The sequence below is a fragment of the Bombina bombina genome, chromosome 11, assembly GCF_027579735.1.
Source record: "Bombina bombina isolate aBomBom1 chromosome 11, aBomBom1.pri, whole genome shotgun sequence".
Taxonomy (NCBI): domain Eukaryota; kingdom Metazoa; phylum Chordata; class Amphibia; order Anura; family Bombinatoridae; genus Bombina; species Bombina bombina.
The window spans coordinates 126,691,625-126,704,318 of record NC_069509.1 but is presented as its reverse complement, the minus strand read 5'-3'; the positions used below and the strand labels follow the sequence as shown (position 1 = coordinate 126,704,318).

Here is a 12,694-nt window from a genome sequence, read left to right as displayed (position 1 = left end):
CCTTTAACTGCAGAGGTCTGAAGTAGAACCGAGCAAACGGGATGATGTCCATTGCCACTACCATCAGCCCAATTATCTCCATGACTGAGCCACTGATGGCCGAGGAGTGGACTGAAGAACTAGACAAGTATCAAATAGCTTTGATTTCTTGACTTCTGTCAAAAAAATCCTTATTGATAAGAAATCTATTATGGTTCCCAAGAAAATCACCCTTGTTCTTGAGATTAAGGAACTCTTTCCCAAATCCACCTTCCATCCAAGAGATCTCAGGAAGGATAACAGCAATTCTGTGTGGGATCTTGCTTGTTGTTAGGATGGCGCCTGGACTATAGAATTTAGTCAAGATAGGGTGCCACTGCAATGCCCCGTAACCGAAGCACCGCCAACAGAGATCCCAGAATCTTTGAGAAATTTCTGGGAGCTGTGGCAAGACCAAAAAGGGCAGAGTCATGAATTGAAAGTTTTTGTCCAGAAAGGTCAACCTTAGAAACCTGTGATGGTCCCAGAGAATGAGAACCTGCAGGTACACGTCCTTTGATCCAGGAGGGTCAACTTATGACAACTGTGGATTTAAAGGGAGACTGGAACGAATAGTTTCCATCTAGAAGGACGGTACTCTGAGGAATTTGTTTAGACTCTCGAGATCTAAAATAGGCCTGAAGGTTCCTTGTTTTTTTGGGAACCACGAAAAGATGGAATAAAATCCCAGACCCCGTTCCTGATTCGGAACAGGAACTATCACTCCCATGTGGGAGAGGTCTCTTACAGTGTAAAAACGCCTCTTTTTGTCGGGTCTACAGAATCTTGAAAGCAGAAAACGGCCTCTGAGAGGAAAACTTTTGAACTCTATTTTGTATCCCTGGGACACTATTGCTACTACCCAGGGATCCGGCACATCTCGAACCCAAGCCTGAGCGAAGGAAAGTCTGCCCCCTACAAGATCCGGTCCCGGATCGGGGCAGACTCTTCATGCTGACTTTGACTCCATAGCTGGCTTCTTGGATTGATTTCCTTATTCCAAGACAAATTGGGTCTCCATGAAGGTTTAGACTGTTACTGCTTGGAGACAGAAGAGGAAAAAAAAATTCCTTTGAATTTTCGAAAGGAACGAAAATTACTCTGTTGTCCCTCTTGTTTGTTTGCTTTTGACCTGAGGGAGAAAGAAACCCCTAACTCCCGTAATATCAGATTATTTCCGTCAAGACAGGTCCCAACAAGGACTTCCCCTTGTAGGGAATCGCTAAAAACTTAGATTTAGAGCATACATCCGCAGACTAAGGTTCTAACCATAAGGCTCTGCGAGCTAGAACAGAGAAACCTGATTTTTTTGCTCCCAGTTTGATAACTTGAAGGGAAGAATTCGTAATAAAGGAATTAGCCAATTTAAAAGCTTTTATCCTATCCTGGGCTTCATCTAGGGGAGTTTGACCTAGTAGCATCTAACAACGCATCAACCCAATATGCCGCCGCACTAATGACGGTAGCAAAGTACACAGCTGATTGCCATTGTAAGCCCTGGTGTACATACCTTTTCTAATTTTTGTCCATAGGACCTTTGAAAGCACAACTATCCTCTAAGGCATGGGTTTCCAAACTTGGCTCTCTAGAGGTTTTGGAACTACATTTCCCATGATGCTCAGCTAGATAAAATGCTGGCTGAGCATCATGGGAAATGTAGTTCCAAAACCTCTGAAGGACCAAGTTTGGAAACCCCTGCTCTAAGGGTATAGTAGATCTTTTAGCCAAGGTGGAAACTACTCCTTCCACCCTAGGGACCGTTTGCAAAGCCTCCTTAACTGAGTCGGCTATAGGAAACATCTTTAAATATATGGGATGGAGAAAAGGTATACCTGGTCTCTCCCATTCCTTATAACTTACTGGACGCTCTAGGATAGACTACGCCGGTAGTGTTGGAGTCACCCAGGGTAGCTAAAACCTCCTTATATAACAAATTGAGGTATTCAAGCTAAAAAAAACTGAAAGAAAACAACCTCAGGATCAGATAAAGGTATTACTCCATCTGAGTATGAGAATTACCCCTCAGATACCACCGAAGTATCTTTCTCTTTCAGATTACAAGGAAGAAACATTCGGAATAGCAACTACTGAATCAATCACACTAAAATGATTGAAAATATATCCTCTAGTAATATTTTCTACATCATGGGAAAAACAGATAAGGCATGAAATGCAGAGTAACTCCAGGTGGAGTGTGAGAGGAAGCGCAGGGCACTACATGTGGGCCATAAATTTTTTGGGACACCATAGGAGAAATTTGTGGCATATCTTGACCATTGTCTGCGCATTAGGAGTAGGTTCAGAAAATACTTAATTTTTTTTTATAAAAGTTAAACACAAAAAATGTTACTGTCTCTTTAAATTTTAAAACAACTTTTTGTTTTTAAGTGCAGAAGGAAGCTAGAATAGTACGCAATTACTGCAGGACCTATCTACTCCTCAGCTAAACCTTGCTGAGGAGCCCATCTGCCTTTCTAATACCCAAACTTTATTTCAAGACATAACTAAAAATAAAAAAACGTTACTGTCTGTAATCTGATCATAAAAGGTCCGGAACGTAGCTATAGCGTTGTCCGGTCCTGCTTATATGTAAACATTGAGTATTGAGCTCAGTGACTCTTCTTTCCGTTCCCAAAACGGTCTACAATTTTATCACAAAAAGGTCCAGAACGCAACTGTAACGCTGTCTGGACCCACTTATCTGTAAACATTAAGTACTGTGCTAAACAGTCCTTCCGTATTTGAAATCTGAATTGAAGAGATGAGTGTGCGGACCAAAATTGGCGCCACACGTAGCTCTGCCCATCGTGGGCGTTACAATCATCAATCTCCCGGTCGCCATTATTATTGTTCTTCCAAATACGCAACCGGGAGCTAACAACATACAGTCAAACCTGGCGGCAAATTAGGCTACCGCTTTCTAGACCGCAGCTTAGCCCAAATATGTGACCAAAATATCACCTCCCACTGAGTCATTTACCATCAGCCCTAGTGATAAAAGCCCCCAGAGATAAAGCCACCTAACCAGTCTCCTCAGCCCCAGTGCCTGCTTACAACGTGCTGTAACTGAATATATATATATATATATATATATATATATATATATATATATATATATATATATATATATATATATATATATATATATATATCACATAATTTATGCTTACCTGATAAATTTATTTCTCTTGTAGTGTATCCAGTCCACGGATCATCCATTACTTATGGGATATTCTCCTTCCCAACAGGAAGTTGCAAGAGTTCACCCACAGCAGAGCTGCTATACAGCTCCTCCCCTAACTGCCATATCCAGTCATTCGACCGAAAACATGCAGAGAAAGGAAAAACCATAGGGTGCAGTGGTGACTGTAGTTTAAATGAAAAAATTACCTGCCCTAAAATGACAGGGCGGGCCGTGGACTGGATACACTACAAGAGAAATAAATTTATCAGGTAAGCATAAATTATGTTTTCTCTTGTTAAGTGTATCCAGTCCACGGATCATCCATTACTTATGGGATACCAATACCAAAGCTAAAGTACACGGATGAAGGGAGGGACAAGGCAGGAACTTAAACGGAAGAGACCACTGCCTGAAAAAAAAAATCCTCTCTCCCAAAAATAGCCTCCAAAGAAGCAAAGTATGAAGTGCAGACCAAGACGCCGTCTTGTAAATCTGTTCAACAGAAGCCTCATTTTAAAAAAGGCCCAAGTGAAAACCACAGCTCTAGTAGAATGAGCTGTAATCCCTTCAGGAGGCTGCTGTCCAGCAGTCTCATAAGATAAACGAATTATGCTTTTAACCAAAAAGAAAGAAAGAGGTTGTTGAAGTCTTTTGACCTCTCCTCTGTCCAGAGTAGACAAGAAACCAAGTAAATGTTTGATGAAAATCTGAAGTAGCTTGTAAGTAAAACATTAAAGCACGAACCACGTCCAAATTGTGTAAAAGACATTCCATCTTTGAAGAAGGCTTAGAATACAAGAATGGAACAACACTCTCTTGAGTGATAATCTTGTTGGATACCACCTTAGGTAAAAAACCCAGTCTTGATACACAGGACTACCTTATCCGTACGGAGGACCAGATAAGGAGAATCACATTGTGAAGCAGATAACTCGGAGACTCTACAAGCCGAGGAAATATCTACCAAAAATGAACATTCCAGGATAAAAAGTTTGATATCTATAGAATGAAAAGGTTCACACAGAACTCATTGAAGAACCTCAATAATCAGGTTTAAGCTCCATGGCGGAGCAATAGGTTTAGACACAGGCTTGGTTCTAACCAAAGCCTGACAAAATGCCTGAACGTCTGGAGAATCTGCCAGACGCTTGTGCAAAAGGACAGAGTAGGAATCTGTCATTTTAAGGAACTAGCTGACAACCCTTTTCTCAAAATCATCTTGGAGAAAAGATAGTATCCTGGGAATCCAGACTTTACTCGATGAGTAACCCTTGGATTCATATCAATAAGATATTTATGCTATATCTATGTTAAATTTTTCTAGTGACAGGCTTTCATGCCTGTACTAAGGTATCAATGACTGACTCTGAGAAGCCATGTTTCGATAACATCAAGCATTCAGTCTCCAGGCAGTCCATCTCAGAGAAGTTTAATATAGATGGTTGAAAGGACCCTGAGGTAGAGTGTTAGTTTAGTCAAATGAACAAAGGCATCAGAAACAAAGGAATTGGCTAGCTTAAGTTCTCTTAGCTTGACAATTATTCATCCAATGGAGTCACTACCTGTAAAGCCTCATCCAGAGACTCCAACCAGAACGCCGCAGCAGCAGTGACAGGAGCAATGCATGCAAGGGCTGCAGGATAAAACCTTGTTGAATAAACATTTTCCTAAGGTAACCCTCTAATTTTTTATCCATTGGATCTAAAAAAAAAAAGCACAACTGTCCTCGACAGGGATAGTGGTACGCTTAGCTAGAGTAGAAACTCTTCTCTCCACCTTAGGGACCATAAGTGCCATAAGTCCCGTGTGGTGGCATCTGTTAGAAACATTTTTCTAAAAATAGGAGGGGAAGAGAACGGCACACCTGGTCTATCCCATTCCTTATTAATAATTTCTGCAAACCTCTTTAGGTATTGGAAAAAACATCAGTACACACCGGCACTGCTAGTATCTATTCAGTCTACACAATTTCTCTGGCACTGTGATTGTAACACAGTCATTCAGAGCTGCTAAAAACTACCTGAGTAACAAGTGGAGGATCTTAAGCATAAATTTTAAATGTAGAAATATCGGAATCAGGTTAAATCATCTCCCCTGAGTCAAAAATATCACCCACAGACTGAAGCTCCCCTCAGCTTCTGCATATTGTGAGGCAGTATCAGACATGGTTCTTGACGCATCTGTATGCTCTGTATCTACCCCCAGAGCTATCTCGCTTTCCTTTAATTTCAGGTAGTCTGACTAATACCGCTGCCAGAGTATTATTCATAACTTTCGCCATGTCTTGTAAAATAAACGCTATAAGGACCCTTGATGTACTAGGCGCCATTTGAGCGTGAGTCCCTGGAGCGGGAGTCGAAGATAGTCTTGAGAAAGGCCTTGATATAGGCCGAAACGCGTAGACAGACATACTGGTAAGCTTATTTCCTATTGTTAGATAAGTGTAAAAACTCATTGCACCATTGTTTGTTTGTTTTCTTTTACAGGTCAAGAACTTTTATATTGGTCCTATTGGATTTTAGCCATTGACACCATTTTAGGTTGATTTTCACATTTTTTCCACTGGATACATTTTTATGTTTGGATACACAGAATATATATCCTTTTTGACACCATTATTTTTCACCACGACATTTGTCACTATTTGATTGCTACATATTTTTTGAATTTTGGACACCCGTTTGAGGATTGGATCATTTTAGAGACTTAATTTGAGAGACGTTTTTGAGACTCACTATCACACACTTTCTTTTGGATTCACAGTTTTTTCATTTTGGATTCACATTTGGACCAACGTTTTGGAGTTTTTGGATATATAGGTACCTATTCGTGTCATAGACATTTACATTGCACTTGTTCACTGTTTACCGCTACCTTTTGCTGAATTGTTTCAGATCTATACACTGCTACAGTGAGACGTCATTCATTTGTTTTTTGTTTTTAGCATATTTAACTCTGTATATTTGTATGTACCATGGATCCATGCTACTTTTAACTGTTTAAATTGTTATGTTACTATTGGTTGTATTAAATTTTAACTAAAGTATTTTTTAATCATCATAGTTATATGCCTCTCTCTTATACATCCTATTAAGCTTTAAGCGCTCCCTCCGATACCCATATTTTCACTTCTCCAAGCCCGCTAGGGGACTTTTTAGGAGGAGAGCTTTAGGACTCTATAGCGCTCAGTTTACCACACCCCACTCAGCGGGAGTCGAAGAGTCTGACACGTGGGGAGAGTTAGTCAGCATAACTTCCCCCTTGACAGAATCCTCTGGTAAAATAAACGCTATGGGCGCCCTTGGTGTACGTGGCGCCATTTGAGCGTGAGTCCCTAAAGCGGGAGTCAAAGGGTCTGACACGTGGGGAGAGTTAGTCGGAATAACTTCCCCCTCGACAGAATCCTCTGGTGATAATGTTTTTAAAGACAAAAAATTATCTTTATTGCTTAACATGAAATCAGTACATCTGGTACACATTCTAAGATGGGGTTCCACCATGGCTTTTAAACATAATGAACACAGAGCTTCCTCTATGTCAGACATGTTAGAACAGATTAATAATGAGACTAGTAAGCTTGGAAAACACTTTAAATCAAGTTAACAAGCAAATATAAAAAACGTTACTGTGCCTTTAAGAGAAACAAATGTTGTCAAAATTTGAAAAACAGTGAAAAAAGGCAGTAAATCAAACGAAATTTTGACAGTATATGTAACAAGTTAACAGAGCATTGCACCCACTTGCAAATGGATGATTAACCCCTTAATGCAAAAAACAGATCAAAAAAATGACAGACGTTTTTTAACAGACACAACAAACCTGCCACAGCTGAGCTGTGGATTACCTTCCCTATAAACGATTTTGGAAGTCTTTTTAGCCCTTTAGAGATGTCCTGTAGCATTCATGGGACTGCTGAGGGAATCTGGATGATTCATTTTGTAATTTTAACTGCGCAAAAAAAGCGCTAATTTAGGCCCCTCCCACTCATATTACAACAGTGGGAAGCCTCAGTTAACTGTTTCTATGCAGAAAAATTATGCCCCAATAAGTTTTATCACCAAAAGTACGTTAAAAAACGATTAAACATGCCAGCAAACGTTTTAAAACACATTTTTTGAAGAGTATATATATATATATATATATATATATATATATATATATATATATTAATAAGCCTGATACCAGTCGCTACCACTGCATTTAAGGCTTTACTTACATTACTTCGGTATCAGCAGTATTTTCTTAGTCAATTCCATTCCTTAGAAAAATATTTTACTGCACATACCTTAGTTGCAGGAAACCTGCACGCCATTCCCTTTCTGAAGTTACCTCACTCCTCAGAATGTGTGAGAACAGCAAGCGGATCTTAGTTACTTCTGCTAAGATCATAGAAAACGCAGGCAGATTCTTCTTCCAAATACTGCCTGAGAAAAAACAGCACACTCCGGTGCCATTTAAAAATAACAAACTTTTGATTGAAGAAATAAACTAAGTATAAAACACCGGAGTCCTCTCACGACCTCCTATCTAGTTGAGGGTTGCAAGAGAATGACTGGATATGGCAGTTAGGGGAGGAGCTATATAGCAGCTCTGCTGTGGGTGAACTCTTGCAACTTCCTGTTGGGAAGGAGAATATCCCATAAGTAATGGATGATCCGTGGACTGGATACACTTAACAAGAGATATATATATATAAAAAAGAGTTGTGCCAATTAAATAAAGTGCTCCACTTCCTCAGATCTTTTTCCCTGACCCAGAATAAAAAGTCAGCACTTACCTTTAAAATCTGCCTGACAGCAAGGCAGCTCAGCCGGTTTGAGAGGTCCCCTCCCTCACATAGCCCTGTGGATAAAAGATAAAGCCTGAGTCATCTTACTTAGGATATCAGGATTAGTGCAGCATCAATATATGGGAGGCGCAGTGAGAATTATGTCCCACAAATTCCCATTGCTCTAAAGCCACCACTGCTCTACTTAAGAGACTGATATGGACTATGACTACACCCCTTGTACTACTTTAAAAATAAACTCTTGATTGAAGAATCTTTTCTAACACCTAATTTACCACCTCCTTGCTCTTAACGTAGGCAAAGAGAATGACTGGGTTGGGAGGGAAGGGAGGTGATATTTAACAGCTTTGCTGTGGTGCTCTTTGCCGCCTCCTGCTCACCAGGAGGTGAATATCCCAATAGTAATTAAGATGATCCGTGGACTCATTGGGTCATTAAAAAGAGTAATTCTCATAAGTAATAGATAATGGACCATCTGAATGAAAAATACATGAACAAAATTATTATCAGGCTAAAAACTTTGCTCTGAATACATAATTCAAGCAATGGATTTATTTAGTGTTTTTCGTCCCTTTAAAGTTTGGGTTGACAGATAAAATATTTGATGGAAAATGTGCCCCCCCCCTCCCTGTAGTTTACACATAGCTGTAATTTACAAGAGAAACAGACAAAATAAATAAAACTATTTATACAATTATGATAGATTGAATAAGAAGAAAAAAAAAAAAAAAAAGTTAACTTTTCATTTATTCCACAGTTTTACATTCTTCATACTTGAAAACGTTAAAAAATGTAAACTACAAAATGAACAAAATAAAAAGAATTAACTCAGCAAGAATCAACTGTACAAGAGTTACATTTTCATACTCTCTAACAAACAACGTTTACAAGTTTGCATCAGCAGGTAATACAATTCATCATCTTTGCCAAGACCGTCTGCACAGAACAAATATGTTTTTGCTTCTGCCCAACAACTGGCAGTCAGCTTGGCCCAATCAAACCACTCAAATTTAGTCAAGTCCCCAAAACAGTACATTTAAAAGAAATACTACCTGCTCATTACTTTAGGGTTTAATAAAACAGAAATAGCTTAACATAAAAAAAAAAAAAAAATGATATCAAACAGATTTGGCCCCAATCCTTTCTCTGCTCTGGTTGTGGAGGTCAAAACAAACAAAAGCCCATGTTTCTTGATGTCAGTCTGCAGATGTGGTTTTTATAAGTTCCATTCCAAATGTGGTCACTGGTGCATGCATTGAGAAAATTGCACCATATAATTGCTCGCACTGCTTTACATGGTTTAACATTTGAAAATAAAATAAATCGGAGATCTGTTCCATGGAAGAACGAACAGAATTCTTTATATCTGATTATTTTGGTTTTCTCACAAACCAAAGTAAAATATCTGTTGAACTGGTAACATGAAATGGTGACAAAAGTTACTGCTAAGAAACATTTTGTTAAGAGATTAAAAAAAAAATGTATTTCCAGTGTGGGCCACTGTAAATGGAGTCACGTATCTAATCAGGAAGGTGGAAAAAAAAAAATCCATCCAAAGAACAGTGCAACTATTAACAGTTGGGTTGTGAAAGCTGTAACAAATTTACATAGTTGACGCTGAAGAATCATGGTCAACTTATGGTTTCTGGAGAGTATGGAAAGGGCGTTGCAGGAGAGCCAGATTAAAGTCTCATCGTGAAGAGTTTGAACTGGAGCGACTGCGGTGACGACGACGTGCAGGAGATCGTGAGCGGCGGCGGACAGGAGAACGCCTTCGTGGAGAACGAGACCTAAAGAGTAAGATTAGATCTGCATCAAAATTTCAGTAAAAAGTGCCCAACTTCATGAGCACAAAAACAGAATAAAAAAACTCACAAAAAAAAAACGAAAAAAAAAAAAAAAAAAAAAACTCACAAAAAAAAAAAAAAGTATGAACATAAAAGATTCTAAATATATAATGCAGCCAAATATTACCCACAAAAAGGTTTGTTTTTAACTCCATTTAACCCCTTTAATTCAGAAAGTGTGTGTTTGTAATCTTCCCCACTGGGCATGTCTATATATGGAAGGTGCTATCCAGGCCATAGCTTCTGCAGAATGCACTTGTGACTAAAGCAATGCACAGTATAATGCTGAAGTTTTCACAAAGCATGTGACATTATCCCCATAGAAATGAGCAAGCCTCTTGGCAACAAATAGCAGCAGTACCTGTCGTCCCTCCTCACCCCCCCCCCCAAAGTAATTATCCCCATGTGCATACTTTGTTACTAGACATTAAAAGGTTTGGAGGACACTGATAAGGGGGGTGGAGCAGGCTACACTAAAAGTTTAATTAGTTTTACAGATTTTTGGATATTTTATTAATACCTATAAGCTTTTTATACACTGTTTTACCAATTGTAGCAAACAAGGAGTTATGTTTTGTTTTAATAAGATTCAGACTCTGCAGATTAAAACATTAAACAAAATATTATAAATTACAAGGTGTTTTCTGTCTCTTTAAGTGTGTGTGTGTGTGTGTGTGTGTGTGTGTGTGTGTGTGTGTGTGTGTGTGTGTGTGTGTGTGTGTGTGTGTGTGTGTATGTATGTATGTATGTATGTATGTATGTATGTATGTATGTATGTAGACAGGCACAAAGTTAAAGAAATAGGTTATTATGCATGCCCAATACAAATTTAAGGGTGATCCTACCTCCTCCTCATACGTGGGGGAGATCGACGCCACATTGGGGGAGGTGGTAACATCCTGCGAGGCGGACTGAATCTTCGGGGCATTACTCGCAAAGGACGCGGAGTTAACACTGCAGAGGCTGTAATCTCTTGTCCATCAATCTGTCCTGCAAAACGACAGAGTTTGAGATGGCATTATATTTCTGCTGTCAGATTAACCAAATGAAGTGTACAGAATATGGCTCACATGAAGACCAAATTTAAGGAATAGTCTAGTCAAAATGAAAAACGGTCAATGCTTCAGATAGAGCATGCAATTTTAAGCAACTTTCTAATTTACTCCAATTATCAATTTTTCTTAGTTATCTTGGTATTTTTATTTGAAAAAGCAAGAATGTAAGCATAGGAGCCCGCACATTTTTGGTTCAGTTCCAGGGTAACACTTTCTGATTGGTGTCTAAATGTAGCCAACCAATCAGCAAGTGTTACTCAGGTTCTGAACCAAATATGGGCTGGCCCCTAAGCTTACATTCAAATAAAGATACCAAGAGAGCAAAGAAAAATTGATAATTGGAGTAAATTAGAAAGTTGCTTTAAATTGCATTCTCTATCTGAATCATGAAAGTTTAATTTTGACTAGACTATTCCTTTAAGCAAAAGCTGCAAATTTAAAGTTATGGTAAAGTTCAGCAGGAAATAAATACGTCTTAAAAATAAACAGTACCTTCATTTAGGAGTTGAATTGAAAGATAGGCTGACACATTTACTTTAGGAAATCATTCTATAACTTAACCACCATCCGTCCGACCCATGCAAAACAGTCTTTTTCAGGAGGTGACAATTCCACCTCTTAACCAATAGCCCCAATTCAGAGCTCTGCGGTGCCATATGGCTAGTGTGGCTATTGGTTAAGAGGTTGAAAAAACAAAATGTATGCTTACCTGATAAATTTCTTTCTTTTGCGATGTACCGAGTCCACGGATTCATCCTTACTTGTGGGATATTGTCCTTCCTGACAGGAAGTAGCAAAGAGCACCACAGCAGAGCTGTCTATATAGCTCCCCCCCTTAACTGCACCTCCCAGTCATTCGACCGAAGGCCAAGGAAGAAAAGGAGAAACTATAAGGTGCAGAGGTGACTGAAGTTACATTAAAAAACACCATCTGTCTTGAATAGACAGGGCGGGCCGTGGACTCGGTACGTCGCAAAAGAAAGAAATTTATCAGGCAAGCATAAATTTTGTTTTCTTTTGCATGATGTACCGAGTCCACGGATTCATCCTTACTTGTGGGATACCAATACCAAAGCTTTAGAACACGGATGAAGGGAGGGACAAGACAGAAACCTAAACGGAAGGCACCACTGCTTGCAAAACCTCTCCCCCAAAAATAGCCTCCGAAGAAGCAAAAGTATCAAATTTGTAAAATTTTCAAAAGATATGAAGCGAAGACCAAGTCGCAGCCTTACAAATCTGTTCAACAGAAGCATAATTTTTAAAAGCCCATGTAGAAGCTACCGCTCTAGTAGAATGAGCTGTAATCCTTTCAGGAGGCTGCTGTCCAGCAGTCTCATAAGCCAAACGGATGATGCTTTTCAGCCAAAAGGAAAGAGAAGTCGCCGTAGCCTTTTGACCCCTACGCTTTCCAGAATAGACAACAAACAAAGAAGATGTTTGACGAAAATCTCTTGTTGCCTGCAAATAAAATTTCAAAGCACGAACCATGTCCAAGTTGTGCAACAGACGTTCCTTCTTACAAGAAGGATTAGGACACAGAGAAGGAACAACAATTTCCTGATTGATATTCCTGTTAGTAGCAACCTTCGGTAGGAACCCAGGCTTGGTACGCAAAACCACCTTATCAGCATGGAACACAAGATAAGGTGAGTCACATTGTAATGCATATAGTTCAGAAACTCTTCGAGCTGAAGAGATAGCAACTAGGAACAAAACTTTCCAAGATAAAAGCTTAATAGCTATGGAATGCATGGGTTCAAACGGAACCCCCTGAAGAACTCTAAGAACTAAATTTAGA

The 12,694-nt window shown here is 39.3% G+C and overlaps 1 protein-coding gene across 2 annotated transcripts in view; it reads right to left on the bottom strand.

The window, feature by feature from the left end:
• Window positions 1-8,720: 8,720 nt before the first annotated feature.
• RNPS1 (RNA binding protein with serine rich domain 1) overlaps window positions 8,721-12,694 on the bottom strand; it is a 36,561-nt gene continuing 32,587 nt past the window's right edge. For both annotated transcript variants that reach the window (XM_053694641.1, XM_053694642.1), the window contains exons 6-7: window positions 10,684-10,828; window positions 8,721-9,781 (exon numbers count right to left, since the gene is read on the bottom strand). In XM_053694641.1, coding sequence (XP_053550616.1) covers window positions 9,682-9,781; window positions 10,684-10,828 — 245 coding nt within the window. In that variant the 3' untranslated portion in view covers window positions 8,721-9,681. The remainder of the gene's footprint in view (window positions 9,782-10,683; window positions 10,829-12,694) is intronic.